This window comes from Oncorhynchus keta, unplaced genomic scaffold (assembly GCF_023373465.1).
Source record: "Oncorhynchus keta strain PuntledgeMale-10-30-2019 unplaced genomic scaffold, Oket_V2 Un_contig_13950_pilon_pilon, whole genome shotgun sequence".
NCBI classification, from domain to species: domain Eukaryota; kingdom Metazoa; phylum Chordata; class Actinopteri; order Salmoniformes; family Salmonidae; genus Oncorhynchus; species Oncorhynchus keta.
Window position 1 is genome coordinate 57,901 of NW_026278449.1, and position 22,100 is coordinate 80,000.

General features: G+C 47.2%; 1 protein-coding gene and 1 long non-coding RNA gene across 6 annotated transcripts in view; one reads left to right on the forward strand and one right to left on the reverse strand.

The window, feature by feature from the left end:
* The window catches only part of LOC127918291 (threonylcarbamoyladenosine tRNA methylthiotransferase-like), an 87,927-nt gene that overhangs the window by 46,796 nt on the left and 19,031 nt on the right, over nucleotides 1–22,100 (reverse strand). The window contains exon 3 of the mRNA XM_052501578.1: nucleotides 17,223–17,343. Within this exon, the coding sequence (XP_052357538.1) occupies nucleotides 17,223–17,343 (121 nt within the window). The remainder of the gene's footprint in view (nucleotides 1–17,222; nucleotides 17,344–22,100) is intronic.
* On the forward strand, nucleotides 861–3,178 carry LOC127918292 (uncharacterized). 5 transcript variants are annotated; one of them, XR_008099685.1, is made up of 3 exons: nucleotides 861–1,203; nucleotides 2,286–2,384; nucleotides 3,133–3,178. It is a non-coding gene; the product is annotated as an uncharacterized LOC127918292 (long non-coding RNA). The 5 variants fall into 5 exon arrangements; XR_008099684.1 differs by lacking the exon at nucleotides 3,133–3,178 and adding an exon at nucleotides 3,068–3,113; XR_008099683.1 differs by lacking the exon at nucleotides 3,133–3,178 and adding an exon at nucleotides 2,969–3,014.

Genomic DNA, 22,100 nt, shown 5'->3' on the forward strand with positions numbered 1-22,100 from the left:
TTGGTGCCATTTACCGGGGCACCTGTTTACGAGGCTCAGTAGAAAGTAGTGGTGGAACCGGGTCCACCAAACCAACAGTTTTTTGGGGGGAATCGGTTTTTCGGGAACAGCAAGAACATGGCAACAGTTACAGCAGCTAATTTATGTTAATTTAATACAATCCTACTTGTTGTTTTCCTTGATTCCATATATGGTCATGACTCACATAATACCGGACGAAAACACAATCTGTTATATTTCCTTAAATATTAAAAAACGAGTCATCGTCAACAACACTCAAATAAAGTGATGTGATTGGCTGTTACTGTCATAAAGAGTGTCTGTAGCGCGGTACTTCTCATTTCCTACTCCGGAGTAATGTGATTGGCTGTTACTGTCATAAAGAGTGTCTGTAGCGCGGTACTTCTCATTTCCTACTCCGGAGTAATGTGATTGGCTGTTACTGTCATAAAGAGTGTCTGTAGCGCGGTACTTCTCATTTCCTACTCCGGAGTAATGTGATTGGCTGTCACTGTCATAAAGAGTGTCTGTAGAACTAGTTTCTAGGTTTATTGACCCTCCTACAGAACTAGTTTCAGGTTTATTGACCCCCTACAGAACTAGTTTCCAGGTTTATTGACCCTCCTACAGAACTAGTTTCCAGGTTTATTGACCCTCACAGAACTAGTTTCCAGGTTTATTGACCCTCCTACAGAACTAGTTTCCAGGTTTATTGACCCTCCTACAGAACTAGTTTCCAGGTTTATTGGCTGTTACTGTCAGAACTAGTTTCCAGGTTTATTGACCCCCTACAGAACTAGTTTCCAGGTTTATTGACCCTCCTACAGAACTAGTTTCTAGGTTTATTGACCCTCCTACAGAACTAGTTTCCAGGTTTATTGACCCCCCTACAGAACTAGTTTCCAGGTTTATTGACCCCCCTACAGAACTAGTTTCCAGGTTTATTGACCCTCCTACAGAACTAGTTTCCAGGTTTATTGACCCTCCTACAGAACTAGTTTCCAGGTTTATTGACCCTCCTACAGAACTAGTTTCCAGGTTTATTGACCCTCCTACAGAACTAGTTTCCAGGTTTATTGACCCTCCTACAGAACTAGTTTCCAGGTTTATTGACCCTCCTACAGAACTAGTTTCCAGGTTTATTGACCCTCCTACAGAACTAGTTTCCAGGTTTATTGACCCTCCTACAGAACTAGTTTCCAGGTTTATTGACCCCCCCCTACAGAACTAGTTTCCAGGTTTATTGACCCCCTACAGAACTAGTTTCCAGGTTTATTGACCCTCCTACAGAACTAGTTTCCAGGTTTATTGACCCTCCTACAGAACTAGTTTCCAGGTTTATTGACCCTCCTACAGAACTAGTTTCCAGGTTTATTGACCCTCCTACAGAACTAGTTTCCAGGTTTATTGACCCTCCTACAGAACTAGTTTCCAGGTTTATTGACCCTCCTACAGAACTAGTTTCTAGGTTTATTGACCCTCCTACAGAACTAGTTTACAGGTTTATTGACCCTCCTACAGAACTAGTTTCCAGGTTTATTGACCCTCCTACATAACTAGTTTCTAGGTTTATTGACCCCCTACAGAACTAGTTTCCAGGTTTATTGACCCTCCTACAGAACAAGTTACCAGGTTTATTGACCCTCCTACAGAACTAGTTTCCAGGTTTATTGACCCTCCTACAGAACTAGTTTCCAGGTTTATTGACCCTCCTACAGAACTAGTTTCCAGGTTTATTGACCCTCCTACAGAACTAGTTTCCAGGTTTATTGACCCTCCTACAGAACTAGTTTCCAGGTTTATTGACCCCCTACAGAACTAGTTTCTAGGTTTATTGACCCCCTACAGAACTAGTTTCCAGGTTTATTGACCCCCTACAGAACTAGTTTCCAGGTTTATTGACCCCCCTACAGAACTAGTTTCCAGGTTTATTGACCCTCCTACAGAACTAGTTTCTAGGTTTATTGACCCCCTACAGAACTAGTTTCCAGGTTTATTGACCCCCTACATAACTAGTTTCTAGGTTTATTGACCCTCCTACAGAACTAGTTTCCAGGTTTATTGACCCCCTACATAACTAGTTTCTAGGTTTATTGACCCTCCTACAGAACTAGTTTCCAGGTTTATTGACCCTCCTACAGAACTAGTTTCCAGGTTTATTGACCCTCCTACAGAACTAGTTTCCAGGTTTATTGACCCTCCTACAGAACTAGTTTCCAGGTTTATTGACCCCCTACAGAACTAGTTTCCAGGTTTATTGACCTCCCTACAGAACTAGTTTCCAGGTTTATTGACCCTCCTACATAACTAGTTTCTAGGTTTATTGACCCTCCTACAGAACTAGTTTCCAGGTTTATTGACCCTCCTACATAACTAGTTTCTAGGTTTATTGACCCCCTACAGAACTAGTTTCCAGGTTTATTGACCCTCCTACAGAACAAGTTACCAGGTTTATTGACCCTCCTACAGAACTAGTTTCCAGGTTTATTGACCCTCCTACAGAACTAGTTTCCAGGTTTATTGACCCCCTACAGAACTAGTTTCTAGGTTTATTGACCCCCTACAGAACTAGTTTCCAGGTTTATTGACCCCCTACAGAACTAGTTTCCAGGTTTATTGACCCCCTACAGAACTAGTTTCCAGGTTTATTGACCCTCCTACAGAACTAGTTTCTAGGTTTATTGACCCCCTACAGAACTAGTTTCCAGGTTTATTGACCCCCTACATAACTAGTTTCTAGGTTTATTGACCCTCCTACAGAACTAGTTTCCAGGTTTATTGACCCTCCTACAGAACTAGTTTCCAGGTTTATTGACCCTCCTACAGAACTAGTTTCCAGGTTTATTGACCCCCTACATAACTAGTTTCTAGGTTTATTGACCCTCCTACAGAACTAGTTTCCAGGTTTATTGACCCCCTACATAACTAGTTTCTAGGTTTATTGACCCCCTACAGAACTAGTTTCCAGGTTTATTGACCCTCCTACAGAACTAGTTTCCAGGTTTATTGACCCCCATACATAACTAGTTTCTAGGTTTATTGACCCTCCTACAGAACTAGTTTCCAGGTTTATTGACCCTCCTACAGAACTAGTTTCCAGGTTTATTGACCCCCTACAGAACTAGTTTCCAGGTTTATTGACCCTCCTACAGAACTAGTTTCCAGGTTTATTGACCCCCTACATAACTAGTTACCAGGTTTATTGACCCTCCTACAGAACTAGTTTCCAGGTTTATTGACCACCCTACAGAACTAGTTTCCAGTCTCACAACAACAACAGTTTGAAATGCGTCAGTTAAGATTTGAATGTGGATTACAAACTGCTGTAGTTGTTTTTTTTTCAACTAGCATACAACACAGGATAGACATAGCCTATAGGCCTCGTGTTTGATGTACTCATTCAGGTTCACAGTGTGAACTGAACCGAGGTACCAGTACACCCCTAGTAGAAAGAGTGTGAGAGAGAGGAGAGAAATAAGGAGACGAGATCGGGTGAGACGGCAGGATCTGTGTTCGTGTGTTGCGTCTGGCTCTGGTGTCACAAATCATACCTCACAGGCAAGCGGAGAAAAGGTCAAATTTCACAGCTAGAGTCGAAAGCTCAACAACAGGTTGGATACAGGGGTCAAAGGGTCACCACTGTTCTACGACCGCCTTGGCGGCTGAGTCTCAGCCTGAGTGGCAGATCAATTTGCTGGGAGCCACACATCACAGTGTATTAGAGCTGCCTGTGTTACACTGTTAGTGGAGGATGAAGACAGCCAGGGCCAAGGCCAGGCACTGGAGATGCCTCGCCCCAGAAATGATCACCACTCTGGGCCAGAACATCTGTGAAGGCAGGGAGGATACAGGGAGGATACAGTCAGGGGGATATTATTATTGAAGACAGGGAGGATACAGTCAGGGGATATTATTACTGAAGGCAGGGAGGATACAGGGAGGATACAGTCAGGGGGATATTATTACTGAAGGAAGGGGGATACAGGGAGGATACAGTCAGGGGATATTATTACTGAAGGCAGGGAGGATACAGGGAGGATACAGTCAGGGGGATATTATTACTGAAGGCAGGGAGGATACAGGGAGGATACAGTCAGGGGGATATTATTACTGAAGGCAGGGAGGATACAGGGAGGATACAGTCAGGGGATATTATTAGTGAAGACAGGGAGGATACAGTCAGGGGGATATTATTACTGAAGGCAGGGAGGATACAGGGAGGATACAGTCAGGGGGATATTATTACTGAAGGCAGGGAGGATACAGGGAGGATACAGTCAGGGGGATATTATTACTGAAGGCAGGGAGGATACAGAGAGGATACAGTCAGGGGGATATTATTACTGAAGGCAGGGAGGATACAGGGAGGATACAGTCAGGGGATATTATTATTGAAGTGTATCACTTGGATGTCGATATGGATCTGTTATATAATAGATAAACCAGGACATCCCAGTCGACAGGGCCCTGGTCAACAGTAGTCTACTAGACAGGGCCCTGGTCAACAGTAGTCTACTAGATAGTGCCCTGGTCAACAGTAGTCTACTAGACAGGGCCCTGGTCAACAGTAGTCTACTAGATAGTGCCCTGGTCAACAGTAGTCTACTAGACAGGGCCCTGGTCAACAGTAGTCTACTAGACAGGGCCCTGGTCAACAGTAGTCTACTAGACGGGGCCCTGGTCAACAGTAGTCTACTAGACATGGCCCTGGTCAACATTAGTCTACTAGACAGGGCCCTGGTCAACAGTAGTCTACTAGACATGGCCCTGGTCAACATTAGTCTACTAGACAGGGCCCTGGTCAACAGTAGTCTACTAGACGGGGCCCTGGTCAACAGTAGTCTACTAGACAGGGCCCTGGTCAACAGTAGTCTACTAGACAGGGCCCTGGTCAACAGTAGTCTACTAGATAGTGCCCTGGTCAACAGTAGTCTACTAGATAGTGCCCTGGTCAACAGTAGTCTACTAGATAGTGCCCTGGTCAACAGTAGTCTACTAGATAGTGCCCTGGTCAACAGTAGTCTACTAGACAGGGCCCTGGTCAACAGTAGTCTACTAGACGGGGCCCTGGTCAACAGTAGTCTACTAGATAGTGCCCTGGTCAACAGTAGTCTACTAGATAGTGCCCTGGTCAACAGTAGTCTACTAGATAGTGCCCTGGTCAACAGTAGTCTACTAGATAGTGCCCTGGTCAACAGTAGTCTACTAGACAGGGCCCTGGTCAACAGTAGTCTACTAGACAGGGCCCTGGTCAACAGTAGTCTACTAGACAGGGCCCTGGTCAACAGTAGTCTACTAGACAGGGCCCTGGTCAGGGGGTAGTCTACTAGATAGTGTCCTGGTCAACAGTAGTCTACTAGACAGGGCCCTGGTCAACAGTAGTCTACTAGACAGGGCCCTGGTCAACAGTAGTCTACTAGACAGGGCCCTGGTCAACAGTAGTCTACTAGATAGTGCCCTGGTCAACAGTGTCTACTAGATAGTGCCCTGGTCAACAGTAGTCTACTAGACAGGGCCCTGGTCAACAGTAGTCTACTAGACAGGGCCCTGGTCAACAGTAGTCTACTAGACAGGGCCCTGGTCAACAGTAGTCTACTAGACAGGGCCCTGGTCAACAGTAGTCTACTAGACAGGGCCCTGGTCAACAGTAGTCTACTAGACAGGGCCCTGGTCAACAGTAGTCTACTAGATAGTGCCCTGGTCAACAGTAGTCTACTAGACAGGGCCCTGGTCAACAGTAGTCTACTAGACAGGGCCCTGGTCAACAGTAGTCTACTAGACAGGGCCCTGGTCAACAGTAGTCTACTAGACAGGGCCCTGGTCAACAGTAGTCTACTAGATAGTGCCCTGGTCAACAGTAGTCTACTAGATAGTGCCCTGGTCAACAGTAGTCTACTAGACAGGGCCCTGGTCAACAGTAGTCTACTAGACAGGGCCCTGGTCAACAGTAGTCTACTAGACAGGGCCCTGGTCAACAGTAGTCTACTAGATAGTGTCCTGGTCAACAGTAGTCTACTAGACAGGGCCCTGGTCAACAGTAGTCTACTAGACGGGGCCCTGGTCAACAGTAGTCTACTAGACGGGGCCCTGGTCAACAGTAGTCTACTAGACAGGGCCCTGGTCAACAGTAGTCTACTAGATAGTGCCCTGGTCAACAGTAGTCTACTAGATAGTGTCCTGGTCAACAGTAGTCTACTAGACAGGGCCCTGGTCAACAGTAGTCTACTAGACAGGGCCCTGGTCAACAGTAGTCTACTAGACGGGGCCCTGGTCAACAGTAGTCCCCTACATAGAGCCCTGGTCAACAGTAGTCTACTACATAGGGCGCTGGTCAACAGGAGTCCACTACATAGGGAATATGGTGCATTTAGTCCACTACATAGGGAATAGGGTGCATTTAGTCCACTACATAGGGAATAGGGTGCATTTAGTCCACTACATAGGGAATAGGGTGCATTTAGTCCACTACATAGGGAATAGGGTGCATTTAGTCCACTACATAGGGAATAGGGTGCATTTAGTCCACTACATAGGGAATAGGGTGCATTTAGTCCACTACATAGGGAATAGGGTGCATTTAGTCCACTACATAGGGAAGAGGGTGGCACATGGGACACTTGGACAAAGCAGAGCCATACTAAGAGCATTTCGTTCAGCGGTTGATCAGTACAAGTATAAATCAAAGATTATTGAGGTAAATCCCAGACATTTGACCCAAATCTGGTAACCGCCCAAAAAAAAAAACATAGTGGGATTAATGATTTTCATAAACACCCGTGTGTGATGGCCCTGGACGATCTATTTTGCTTTCATTTTCTAATCTATAGGCCTACGGGTTTCAGTATTTTATTTCTAAATGAAGATAAGATTGCCCAAGAGAATAATGTAATTAATTAATTAATAAAATGTAGAGTCCCCTGATTAGCAGTTAAATAAATGTTTTACCTCTGATAATGATAATGTTCCTCTATGGGGAATGTGTTCCTAAGTGTTGCTGGGACTGGGACTGAGACACACACACACTAAACTAACGTAGCAGGTGTGAAACAAATGCCTGAAACTAGATCCCCTACATACTGGTCTGAAACTAGATCCCTCTACATCCTGGTCTGAAACTAGATCCTCTACATACTGGTCTGAAACTAGATCCTCTACATACTGGTCTGAAACTAGATCCCCTACATACTGGTCTGAAACTAGATCCCTCTACATCCTGGTCTGAAACTAGATCCTCTACATACTGGTCTGAAACTAGATCCTCTACATACTGGTCTGAAACTAGATCCTCTACATCCTGGTCTGAAACTAGATCCTCTACATACTGGTCTGAAACTAGATCCTCTACATCCTGGTCTGAAACTAGATCCCCTACATACTGGTCTGAAACTAGATCCTCTACATCCTGGTCTGAAACTAGATCCCCTACATACTGGTCTGAAACTAGATCCTCTACATACTGGTCTGAAACTAGATCCCCTACATACTGGTCTGAAACTAGATCCCCTACATACTGGTCTGAAACTAGATCCTCTACATACTGGTCTGAAACTAGATCCCTACATACTGGTCTGAAACTAGATCCCCTACATACTGGTCTGAAACTAGATCCTCTACATCCTGGTCTGAAACTAGATACCCTACATACTGGTCTGAAACTAGATCCCCTACATACTGGTCTGAAACTAGATCCTCTACATACTGGTCTGAAACTAGATCCTCTACATACTGGTCTGAAACTAGATCCCCTACATACTGGTCTGAAACTAGATCCCCCTACATACTGGTCTGAAACTAGATCCCCTACATACTGGTCTGAAACTAGATCCCCTACATCCTGGTCTGAAACTAGATCCTCTACATACTGGTCTGAAACTAGATCCCCTACATACTGGTCTGAAACTAGATCCTCTACATACTGGTCTGAAACTAGATCCCCTACATACTGGTCTGAAACTAGATCCCCTACATACTGGTCTGAAACTAGATCCTCTACATACTGGTCTGAAACTAGATCCCCTACATACTGGTCTGAAACTAGATCCTCTACATACTGATCTGAAACTAGATCCCCTACATACTGGTCTGAAACCAGATCCCCTACATACTGGTCTGAAACTAGATCCCTACATACTGGTCTGAAACTAGATCCCCTACATACTGGTCTGAAACTAGATCCCCTACATACTGGTCTGAAACCAGATCCCCCTACATACTGGTCTGAAACTAGATCCCCCTACATACTGGTCTGAAACTAGATCCCCTACATACTGGTCTGAAACTAGATCCTCTACATACTGGTCTGAAACTAGATCCCCTACATACTGGTCTGAAACTAGATCCCCTACATACTGGTCTGAAACTAGATCCCCTACATACTGGTCTGAAACTAGATCCCCTACATACTGGTCTGAAACTAGATCCCCTACATACTGGTCTGAAACTAGATCCCCTACATACTGGTCTGAAACTAGATCCCCCTACATACTGGTCTGAAACTAGATCCTCTACATACTGGTCTGAAACTAGATCCTCCTACATACTGGTCTGAAACTAGATCCTCTACATACTGGTCTGAAACTAGATCCTCTACATACTGGTCTGAAACTAGATCCTCTACATACTGGTCTGAAACTAGATCCTCTACATACTGGTCTGAAACTAGATCCCTCTACATACTGGTCTGAAACTAGATCCTCTACATACTGGTCTGAAACTAGATCCTCTACATACTGGTCTGAAACTAGATCCCCCTACAGTGTCTAATTAACCTGTGGTGCTGCTGGGTGAGGAGTTGGTTCAGCGTTGTTCTACAAAACCACAGATTTAAGGTACCACATCAAAGACAGCGACTGATATCCCCCCCATGGTCTCCCAGGGATACAGTCACACACATCCCCTGAGTCTCTGGGGCAGGTCTCCCAGGGATACAGTCACACACATCCCCTGAGTCTCTGGGGCAGGTCTCCCAGGGATACAGTCACACACATCCCCTGAGTCTCTGGGGCAGGTCTCCCAGGGATACAGTCACACACATCCCCTGAGTCTCTGGGGCAGGTCTGCCAGCCGTCAGACACAGAGAGGGAGGAACCTCGTCTCTCCAGGTATCAATGCAGAGACACGCGCGCCTGGCAACACTGCCTGTCTGCACTTGACAATGTTTACCCTACGATGTTTGTGTCTGGAGCGTAATGTTTAACTAACTGAATGTGTTGTAGCCTAATCTGAGGTCGTCCATTGAGCAGAACCCTTAGAGTACACACTGACTCACTATCACAGGTACAGAGGGGAAGAAACTACCTCCTCCCCATTGAGCAGAACCCTTAGAGTACACACTGACTCACTATCACAGGTACAGAGGGGAAGAGTACACACTGACTCACTATCACAGGTACAGAGAGGAAGAAACGACCTCCTCCCCATTGAGCAGAACCCTTAGAGTACACACTGACTCACTATCACAGGTACAGAGGGGAAGAAACTACCTCCTCCCCATTGAGCAGAACCCTTAGAGTACACACTGACTCACTATCACAGGTACAGAGAGGAAGAAACTACCTCCTCCCCATTGAGCAGAACCCTTAGAGTACACACTGACTCACTATCACAGGTACAGAGGGGAAGAAACTACCTCCTCCCCATTGAGCAGAACCCTTAGAGTACACACTGACTCACTATCACAGGTACAGAGGGGAAGAAACTACCTCCTCCCCATTGAGCAGAACCCTTAGAGTACACACTGACTCACTATCACAGGTACAGAGGGGAAGAAACTACCTCCTCCCCATTGAGCAGAACCCTTAGAGTACACACTGACTCACTATCACAGGTACAGAGAGGAAGAAACTACCTCCTCCCCATTGAGCAGAACCCTTAGAGTACACACTGACTCACTATCACACCGTCAGGTACAGAGGGGAAGAAACTACCTCCTCCCCATTGAGCAGAACCCTTAGAGTACACACTGACTCACTATCACAGGTACAGAGGGGAAGAAACTACCTCCTCCCCATTGAGCAGAACCCTTAGAGTACACACTGACACACTATCACAGGTACAGAGAGGAAGAAACTACCTCCTCCCCATTGAGCAGAACCCTTAGAGTACACACTGACTCACTATCACAGGTACAGAGGGGAAGAAACTACCTCCTCCCCATTGAGCAGAACCCTTAGAGTACACACTGACTCACTATCACAGGTACAGAGGGGAAGAAACTACCTCCTCCCCATTGAGCAGAACCCTTAGAGTACACACTGACTCACTATCACAGGTACAGAGGGGAAGAAACTACCTCCTCCCCATTGAGCAGAACCCTTAGAGTACACACTGACTCACTATCACAGGTACAGAGGGGAAGAAACTACCTCCTCCCCATTGAGCAGAACCCTTAGAGTACACACTGACTCACTATCACAGGTACAGAGGGGAAGAAACGACCTCCTCCCCATTTTGATATTTATTAATGTTTGCTCCTGTGCACCTCAGTATCTCTACTTGCACACATCTATCACTCCAGGGGTTAATTGCTAAATTGTAATTATTTTGCCACTATGGCCTATGTATTGCCTTACCTCCCTAACCTTACCTCATTTGTACATACTTGTAAATAGCCTTTTTCTATTGTGTTATTGACTGTATGTTTGTTTATGTCTAACTCTGTTGTTGTTTGTGTCACACTGCTTTGCTTTATCGTGGCCAGGTTGCAGTTGTAAATGAGAACTCGTTCTCAACTGGCCTACCTGGGTAAATAAAGGTGGAATTTAATTTAAAAAAACAACCCATAGTCTAGATACACATCCACAGAGACGGGACCCTGTTCAGGACCCTAATTATCTCTCCCACTGAGAGCTGCCAAGCTCCTCCCTCCTCGTCTCTCAGAGCTCCTCCCTCCTCGTCTCTCAGAGCTCCTCCCTCCTCGTCTCTCAGAGCTCCTCCCTCCTCGTCTCTCAGAGCTCCTCCCGCCTCGTCTCTCAGAGCTCCTCCCGCCTCGTCTCTCAGAGCTCCTCCCGCCTCGTCTCTCAGAGCTCCTCCCGCCTCGTCTCTCAGAGCTCCTCCCTCCTCGTCTCTCAGAGCTCCTCCCGCCTCGGGGAGAGGACGGATGGGCCCTGGTCAGAGGAGAGGACGGATGGGCTCTGGTCAGAGGAGAGGACGGACAGGGGAGGGAGCTCTGGAGGAGACGGGGACGGACAGGGGGAGGAGACGTGGGACGGACAGGGGGAGCAGGGGGGACGGACAGGGGGAGGAGACGGGGACGGACAGGGGGAGGAGACGGGGGACGAACAGGGGGAGGAGACGGGGGGACGAACAGTGGGGAGGAGACAGGGACGGACAGGGGGAGCTCTGTAAACACCATAAAACAGGGAGGAGACAGGGGACGGACAGGGGAGGAGACGGGGATGGACAGGGGGAGGAGACGGGGACGGACAGGGGGCAGGAGACGGGGACGGACAGGGGGCAGGAGACGGGGACGGACAGGGGGAGGAGACGGGGACGGACAGGGGGGGAGACGGGGGAGGGACAGGGGGAGGAGATGGGGACGGACAGGGGGAGGAGATGGGGACGGACAGGGGGAGAGAGACGGGGATGAGGGAGGGAGGAGACGGGGGATGAGGAGGGAGGGAGGAGACGGGGACGGACAGGGGGAGGAGACGGGGGACGGACAGGGGGGAGGAGATGGGGATGAGGGAGGGAGGGAGGCTGTAAAAAGGATCCTGTTCAAGCTGGAAGGAAGGGAGGGTGAGGCGACACTGTTTTCTAAACCCACCTACCGCACGCTCATCAAATATTCAATATATCTCCTGAGAAATTCAATTTCTTTCTGCCTCCCACCCAACCGACACGGCGTGATGTTGCAGCTCAGCGCTGTCATGGGGGCTGCTGGTTGCTTCCTCCTCTGGAGGCATCAAAACACCTTCTGTAACCCTCCATCAATCTCACGTAATCTGGTGTGTGTGTGTGTGTGTGTGTGTGTGTGTGTGTGTGTGTGTGTGTGTGTGTGTGTGTGTGTGTGTGTGTGTGTGTGTGTGTGTGTGTGTGTGTGTGTGTGTCTGTGTGTGTCTGTGTGTGTCTGTGTGTGTCTGTGTGTGTCTGTGTGTCTGTGTGTGTGGACGTGTTTAACTATACTTGTGGGGACCACAAGGTCAAATGCTATTTATAGGGGATTTCGGGTTAAGGTTAGGTTTAGATTTCGGGTTAAGTTTAGGGTAAACAGGATTTTGAATGGGACTGAATTGCGCGTCCCCACAAGGTTAGTTATACAGGACGGTGTGAGAGTAAAAGGATTTAAATATGTTACGTTTTGCAGATGGATGTGTGAACTACTGGCTCAGGAGGCCTGAATATCAAACCCTAATGGGGTTCCTCTGTATTCAAACACAAAACCACATCAAGGTTTCATGAGATGAATAACACTTAGCCAGGGTTATGATGGGGAGAACACTTAGCCAGGGTTATGATGGGGAGAACACTTAGCCAGGGTTATGATGGGGAGAACACTTAGCCAGGGTTATGGTGGGGATAACACTTAGCCAGGGTTATGATGGGGAGAACACTTAGCCAGGGTTATGGTGGGGAGAACACTTAGCCAGGGTTATGGTGGGGATAACACTTAGCCAGGGTTATGGTGGGGATAACACTTAGCCAGGGTTATGGTGGGGATAACACTTAGCCAGGGTTATGGAGGGATAACACTTAGCCAGGGTTATGGTGGGGAGAACACTTAGCCAGGGTTATGGTGGGGAGAACACTTAGCCAGGGTTATGGTGGGGAGAACACTTAGCCAGGGTTATGGTGGGGATAACACTTAGCCAGGGTTATGGTGGGGAGAACACTTAGCCAGGGTTATGGTGGGGAGAACACTTAGCCAGGGTTATGGTGGGGAGAACACTTAGCCAGGGTTATGGTGGGGAGAACACTTAGCCAGGGTTATGATGGGGAGAACACTTAGCCAGGGTTATGATGGGGACAACACTTAGCCAGGGTTATGATGGGGACAACACTTAGCCAGGGTTATGATGGGGAGAACACTTAGCCAGGGTTATGGTGGGGAGAACACTTAGCCAGGGTTATGGTGGGGAGAACACTTAGCCAGGGTTATGGTGGGGAGAACACTTAGCCAGGGTTATGGTGGGAGAACACTTAGCCAGGGTAATGGTGGGGAGAACACTTAGCCAGGGTAATGGTGGGGAGAACACTTAGCCAGGGTAATGGTGGGGAGAACACTTAGCCAGGGTAATGGTGGGGAGAACACTTAGCCAGGGTAATGGTGGGGAGAACACTTAGCCAGGGTAATGGTGGGGAGAACACTTAGCCAGGGTTATGGTGGGGAGAACACTTAGCCAGGGTTATGATGGGGAGAACACTTAGCCAGGGTTATGGTGGGGAGAACACTTAGCCAGGGTTATGATCGGGAGAACACTTAGCCAGGGTTATGATCGGGAGAACACTTAGCCAGGGTTATGATGGGGAGAACACTTAGCCAGGGTTATGATGGGGAGAACACTTAGCCAGGGTAATGGTGGGGAGAACACTTAGCCAGGGTAATGGTGGGGAGAACACTTAGCCAGGGTTATGGTGGGGAGAACACTTAGCCAGGGTTATGGTGGGGAGAACACTTAGCCAGGGTTATGGTGGGGACAACACTTAGCCAGGGTTATGGTGGGGACAACACTTAGCCAGGGTTATGGTGAGGAGAACACTTAGCCAGGGTTATGGTGGGGAGAACACTTAGCCAGGGTTATGGTGGGGAGAACACTTAGCCAGGGTAATGATGGGGAGAACACTTAGCCAGGGTTATGATGGGGAGAACACTTAGCCAGGGTTATGGTGGGGAGAACACTTAGCCAGGGTAATGGTGGGGAGAACACTTAGCCAGGGTTATGATGGGGAGAACACTTAGCCAGGGTAATGGTGGGGAGAACACTTAGCCAGGGTAATGGTGGGGAGAACACTTAGCCAGGGTAATGGTGGGGAGAACACTTAGCCAGGGTTATGGTGGGGAGAACACTTAGCCAGGGTTATGATGGGGAGAACACTTAGCCAGGGTTATGGTGGGGAGAACACTTAGCCAGGGTTATGATCGGGAGAACACTTAGCCAGGGTTATGATCGGGAGAACACTTAGCCAGGGTTATGATGGGGAGAACACTTAGCCAGGGTTATGATGGGGAGAACACTTAGCCAGGGTTATGATGGGGAGAACACTTAGCCAGGGTAATGGTGGGGAGAACACTTAGCCAGGGTAATGGTGGGGAGAACACTTAGCCAGGGTTATGGTGGGGAGAACACTTAGCCAGGGTTATGGTGGGGAGAACACTTAGCCAGGGTTATGGTGGGGAGAACACTTAGCCAGGGTTATGGTGGGGACAACACTTAGCCAGGGTTATGGTGGGGACAACACTTAGCCAGGGTTATGGTGGGGAGAACACTTAGCCAGGGTTATGGTGGGGAGAACACTTAGCCAGGGTAATGATGGGGAGAACACTTAGCCAGGGTTATGATGGGGAGAACACTTAGCCAGGGTTATGGTGGGGAGAACACTTAGCCAGGGTAATGGTGGGGAGAACACTTAGCCAGGGTTATGATGGGGAGAACACTTAGCCAGGGTAATGGTGGGGAGAACACTTAGCCAGGGTAATGGTGGGGAGAACACTTAGCCAGGGTAATGGTGGGGAGAACACTTAGCCAGGGTTATGGTGGGGAGAACACTTAGCCAGGGTTATGATGGGGAGAACACTTAGCCAGGGTTATGGTGGGGAGAACACTTAGCCAGGGTTATGATCGGGAGAACACTTAGCCAGGGTTATGATCGGGAGAACACTTAGCCAGGGTTATGATCGGGAGAACACTTAGCCAGGGTTATGATCGGGAGAACACTTAGCCAGGGTTATGATGGGGAGAACACTTAGCCAGGGTTATGATGGGGAGAACACTTAGCCAGGGTAATGGTGGGGAGAACACTTAGCCAGGGTAATGGTGGGGAGAACACTTAGCCAGGGTAATGGTGGGGAGAACACTTAGCCAGGGTTATGGTGGGGAGAACACTTAGCCAGGGTTATGGTGGGGAGAACACTTAGCCAGGGTTATGGTGGGGAGAACACTTAGCCAGGGTTATGGTGGGGACAACACTTAGCCAGGGTTATGGTGGGAGAACACTTAGCCAGGGTTATGGTGGGGAGAACACTTAGCCAGGGTTATGGTGGGGAGAACACTTAGCCAGGGTTATGATGGGGAGAACACTTAGCCAGGGTTATGATGGGGAGAACACTTAGCCAGGGTTATGATGGGGAGAACACTTAGCCAGGGTTATGATGGGGATAACACTTAGCCAGGGTTATGATGGGGATAACACTTAGCCAGGGTTATGATGGGGATAACACTTAGCCAGGGTTATGATGGGGAGAACACTTAGCCAGGGTTATGATGGGGAGAACACTTAGCCAGGGTTATGATGGGGAGAACACTTAGCCAGGGTTATGGTGGGGAGAACACTTAGCCAGGGTTATGGTGGGGAGAACACTTAGCCAGGGTTATGATGGGGATAACACTTAGCCAGGGTTATGATGGGGATAACGCTTAGCCAGGGTAATGGTGGGGAGAACGCTTAGCCAGGGTTATGATGGGGATAACACTTAGCCAGGGTTATGATGGGGATAACACTTAGCCAGGGTTATGGTGGGGATAACACTTAGCCAGGGTAATGGTGGGGAGAACACTTAGCCAGGGTTATGATGGGGATAACACTTAGCCAGGGTAATGGTGGGGAGAACACTTAGCCAGGGTTATGATGGGGATAACACTTAGCCAGGGTTATGGTGGGGAGAACACTTAGCCAGGGTTATGATGGGGAGAACACTTAGCCAGGGTTATGATGGGGAGAACACTTAGCCAGGGTTATGGTGGGGAGAACACTTAGCCAGGGTTATGATGGGGAGAACACTTAGCCAGGGTTATGGTGGGGAGAACACTTAGCCAGGGTTATGGTGGGGAGAACACTTAGCCAGGGTTATGGTGGGGAGAACACTTAGCCAGGGTTATGGTGGGGAGAACACTTAGCCAGGGTTATGGTGGGGAGAACACTTAGCCAGGGTTATGGTGGGGAGAACACTTAGCCAGGGTTATGATGAAGAGAACACTTAGCCAGGTGCAGGGTCGTAACAGGGTCATAACGGTGCAGGGTCGTAACGTAACGGTACAGAGTCGTAACGGTACAGGGTGCAGGGTCGTAACGGTGTCTCTCTCTCTCTCACCTTGAACTCACGTGTGTCTGTGAATCTGAGTCCCTGAATTCCTCAGACCTTAACAATGTATTGAGACCACATCAGTTAACCTGAGACAGCAGTTTTACTGGTTGGCCTGGAAACTGACCAGTCAGGTCGGTAGGTCACGTAGGTATTGGGCAACAGTACCATTCAATAAACAGGTCATTATGATTGTTGTTGTCAAGGAAATGTGGAAAACTTCCTCTCTGTTGCCATGAGGAAATCTTCCATTTCAAGTGTCCACCCCCTAGTCTGAGTGACGAGGCCGGCCAGGCACCGGTCTGAGTGACGAGGCCGGCCACCCCCTAGTCTGAGTGACGAGGCCGGCCAGGCCCCTAGTCTGAGTGACGAGGCCGGCCAGGCCCCTAGTCTGAGTGACGAGGCCGGCCAGGCCCCTAGTCTGAGTGACAAGGCCAGCCAGGCACCGGTCTGAGTGACGAGGCCGGCCAGGCACCGGTCTGAGTGACGAGGCCAGCCAGGCCCCTAGTCTGAGTGACGAGGCCGGCCAGGCCCCTAGTCTGAGTGACGAGGCCGGCCAGGCCCCTAGTCTGAGTGACGAGGCCGGCCAGGCCCGGTCTGAATGACGAGGCCGGCCAGGCCCCGGTCTGAGTGACGAGGCCGGCCAGGCCCCGGTCTGAGTGACGAGGCCGGCCAGGCCCCTGGTCTGAGTGACAAGGCCAGCCAGGCACCGGTCTGAGTGACAAGGCCAGCCAGGCACCGGTCTGAGTGACGAGGCCGGCCAGGCACCGGTCTGAGTGACGAGGCCAGCCAGGCACCGGTCTGAGTGACGAGGCCGGCCAGGCACCGGTCTGAGTGACGAGGCCGGCCAGGCACCGGTCTGAGTGACGAGGCCAGCCAGGCACCGGTCTAGCGAGCTACCTCTGGCCTCCCCCCCATTTGTCGCCGGCTGTGTGTGTGTGCGTGTGTGTGTGTGTGTTTCCCCAGGTTGAAAACAGCAGCTTACCCTGTATTGATTGAAATGATCTCTATCAGAGGGTTCTTTCTAATCTTGGGCAGATCCAGTCTGGCTCCACCGAGACGCTTCCCATTGTCCTTCTTCTGACCCAGCAGACGCACCGAGTGACCTTCACACATAACAAACAGGAATACTAGTCAGGACACCGAGTGACCTTCACACATAACACACACACATACTAACTAGTCAGGACACCGAGTGACCTTCACACATAACACACAGGAATACTAGTCAGGACACCGAGTGACCTTCACACATAACACACAGAAATACTAGTCAGGACACCGAGTGACCTTCACACATAACACACAGAAATACTAGTCAGGACACCGAGTGACCTTCACACATAACACACAGGAATACTAGTCAGGACACCGAGTGACCTTCACACATAACACACAGAAATACTAGTCAGGACACCGAGTGACCTTCACACATAACACACACAAATACTAGTCAGGACACCGAGTGACCTTCACACATAACACACAGAAATACTAGTCAGGACACCGAGTGACCTTCACACATAACACACAGGAATACTAGTCAGGACACCGAGTGACCTTCACACATAACACACAGGAATACTAGTCAGGACACCGAGTGACCTTCACACATAACACACACAAATACTAGTCAGGACACCGAGTGACCTTCACACATAACACACACAAATACTAGTCAGGACACCGAGTGACCTTCACACATAACACACAGGAATACTAGTCAGGACACCGAGTGACCTTCACACACAATACACACACACATACTAGTCAGGACACTGAGTGACCTTCACACATAACACACAGGAATACTAGTCAGGACACCGAGTGACCTTCACACATAACACACAGGAATACTAGTCAGGACACCGAGTGACCTTCACACATAACACACAGAAATACTAGTCAGGACACCGAGTGACCTTCACACATAACACACACACATACTAGTCAGGACACCGAGTGACCTTCACACATAACACACAGAAATACTAGTCAGGACACCGAGTGACCTTCACACATAACACACACACATACTAGTCAGGACACCGAGTGACCTTCACACATAACACACACAAATACTAGTCAGGACACCGAGTGACCTTCACACACAACACACACAAATACTAGTCAGGACACTGAGTGACCTTCACACATAACACACAGAAATACTAGTCAGGACACCGAGTGACCTTCACACACAATACACACACACATACTAGTCAGGACACTGAGTGACCTTCACACATAACACACAGGAATACTAGTCAGGACACCGAGTGACCTTCACACATAACACACAGGAATACTAGTCAGGACACCGAGTGACCTTCACACATAACACACAGAAATACTAGTATATATAACAAGACATTACAGAACCTGACCCCTTTCTCCCTTATCAATATAACAAGACATTACAGAACCTGACCCCTTTCTCCCTTATCAATATAACAAGACAGATACCAGGACCTGACCCCTTTCTCCGTTATCAATATAACAAGACATTACAGAACCTGACCTCTTTCTCCCTTATCAATATAACAAGACAGATACCAGAACCTGACCCATTTCTCCCTTATCAATATAACAAGACATTACAGAACCTGACCCCTTTCTCCCTTATCAATATAACAAGACAGATACCAGAACCTGACCCCTTTCTCCCTTATCAATACAACAAGACATTACAGAACCTGACCCCTTTCTCCCTTATCAATATAACAAGACAGATACCAGAACCTGACCCCTTTCTCCCTTATCAATATAACAAGACATTACAGAACCTGACCCCTTTCTCCCTTATCAATATAACAAGACATTACAGAACCTGACCTCTTTCTCCCTTATCAATATAACAAGACAGATACCAGAACCTGACCCCTTTCTCCCTTATCAATATAACAAGACATTACAGAACCTGACCCCTTTCTCCCTTATCAATATAACAAGACATTACAGAACCTGACCCCTTTCTCCCTTATCAATATAACAAGACATTACAGAACCTGACCCCTTTCTCCCTTATCAATATAACAAGACATTACAGAACCTGACCTCTTTCTCCCTTATCAATATAACAAGACAGAAACCAGGACCTGACCCCTTTCTCCCTTATCAATATAACAAGACATTACAGAACCTGACCCCTTTCTCCCTTATCAATATAACAAGACATTACAGAACCTGACCCCTTTCTCCCTTATCAATATAACAAGACAGAAACCAGAACCTGACCCCTTTCTCCCTTATCAATATAACAAGACATAACAGAACCTGACCCCTTTCTCCCTTATCAATATAACAAGACAGATACCAGAACCTGACCCCTTTCTCCCTTATCAATATAACAAGACAGATACCAGAACCTGACCCCTTTCTCCCTTATCAATATAACAAGACATTACAGAACCTGACCCCTTTCTCCCTTATCAATATAACAAGACATTACAGAACCTGACCCCTTTCTCCCTTATCAATATAACAAGACATTACAGAACCTGACCCCTTTCTCCCTTATCAATATAACAAGACAGATACCAGAACCTGACCCCTTTCTCCCTTATCAATATAACAAGACAGATACCAGAACCTGACCCCTTTCTCCCTTATCAATATAACAAGACATTACAGAACCTGACCCCTTTCTCCCTTATCAATATAACAAGACATTACAGAACCTGACCTCTTTCTCCCTTATCAATATAACAAGACATTACAGAACCTGACCCCTTTCTCCCTTATCAATATAACAAGACAGATACCAGAACCTGACCCCTTTCTCCCTTATCAATATAACAAGACATTACAGAACCTGACCCCTTTCTCCCTTATCAATATAACAAGACAGATACCAGAACCTGACCCCTTTCTCCCTTATCAATATAACAAGACAGATACCAGAACCTGACCCCTTTCTCCCTTATCAATATAACAAGACAGATACCAGAACCTGACCCCTTTCTCCCTTATCAATATAACAAGACAGATACCAGAACCTGACCCCTTTCTCCCTTATCAATATAACAAGACAGATACCAGAACCTGACCCCTTTCTCCCTTATCAATATAACAAGACAGATACCAGAACCTGACCCCTTTCTCCCTTATCAATATAACAAGACAGATACCAGAACCTGACCCCTTTCTCCCTTATCAATATAACAAGACATTACAGAACCTGACCCCTTTCTCCCTTATCAATATAACAAGACAGATACCAGAACCTGACCCCTTTCTCCCTTATCAATATAACAAGACAGATACCAGAACCTGACCCCTTTCTCCCTTATCAATATAACAAGACATTACAGAACCTGACCCCTTTCTCCCTTATCAATATAACAAGACAGATACCAGAACCTGACCCCTTTCTCCCTTATCAATATAACAAGACATTACAGAACCTGATCCCTTTCTCCCTTATCAATATAACAAGACAGATACCAGAACCTGATCCCTTTCTCCCTTATCAATATAACAAGACAGAAACCAGAACCTGATCCCTTTCTCCCTTATCAATATAACAAGACAGATACCAGAACCTGATCCCTTTCTCCCTTATCAATATAACAAGACAGAAACCAGAACCTGATCCCTTTCTCCCTTATCAATATAACAAGACATAACAGAACCTGACTCCTTTCTCCCTTATCAATATAACAAGACAGATACCAGAACCTGACCCCTTTCTCCCTTATCAATATAACAAGACATTACAGAACCTGACCCCTTTCTCCCTTATCAATATAACAAGACATTACAGAACCTGACCCCTTTCTCCCTTATCAATATAACAAGACATTACACAACCTGACCCCTTTCTCCCTTATCAATATAACAAGACAGATACCAGAACCTGACCCCTTTCTCCCTTATCAATATAACAAGACAGATACAGAACCTGACCTCTTTCTCCCTTATCAATATAACAAGACATTACAGAACCTGACCCCTTTCTCCCTTATCAATATAACAAGACAGATACCAGAACCTGACCCCTTTCTCCCTTATCAATATAACAAGACATTACAGAACCTGACCCCTTTCTCCCTTATCAATATAACAAGACATTACAGAACCTGACCTCTTTCTCCCTTATCAATATAACAAGACAGATACCAGAACCTGACCCCTTTCTCCCTTATCAATATAACAAGACATTACAGAACCTGACCTCTTTCTCCCTTATCAATATAACAAGACATTACAGAACCTGACCCCTTTCTCCCTTATCAATATAACAAGACATTACAGAACCTGACTCCTTTCTCCCTTATCAATATAACAAGACATAAACCAGAACCTGACCCCTTTTTCCCTTATCAATATAACAAGACATTACAGAACCTGACCCCTTTCTCCCTTATCAATATAACAAGACATTACAGAACCTGACCCCTTTCTCCCTTATCAATATAACAAGACATTACAGAACCTGACTCCTTTCTCCCTTATCAATATAACAAGACATTACAGAACCTGACCCCTTTCTCCCTTATCAATATAACAAGACATTACAGAACCTGACCCCTTTCTCCCTTATCAATATAACAAGACATTACAGAACCTGACCCCTTTCTCCCTTATCAATATAACAAGACATTACAGAACCTGACCCCTTTCTCCCTTATCAATATAACAAGACATTACAGAACCTGACCCCTTTCTCCCTTATCAATATAACAAGACATTACAGAACCTGACCCCTTTCTCCCTTATCAATATAACAAGACAGATACCAGAACCTGACCCCTTTCTCCCTTATCAATATAACAAGACATTACAGAACCTGACCCCTTTCTCCCTTATCAATATAACAAGACATTACAGAACCTGACCCCTTTCTCCCTTATCAATATAA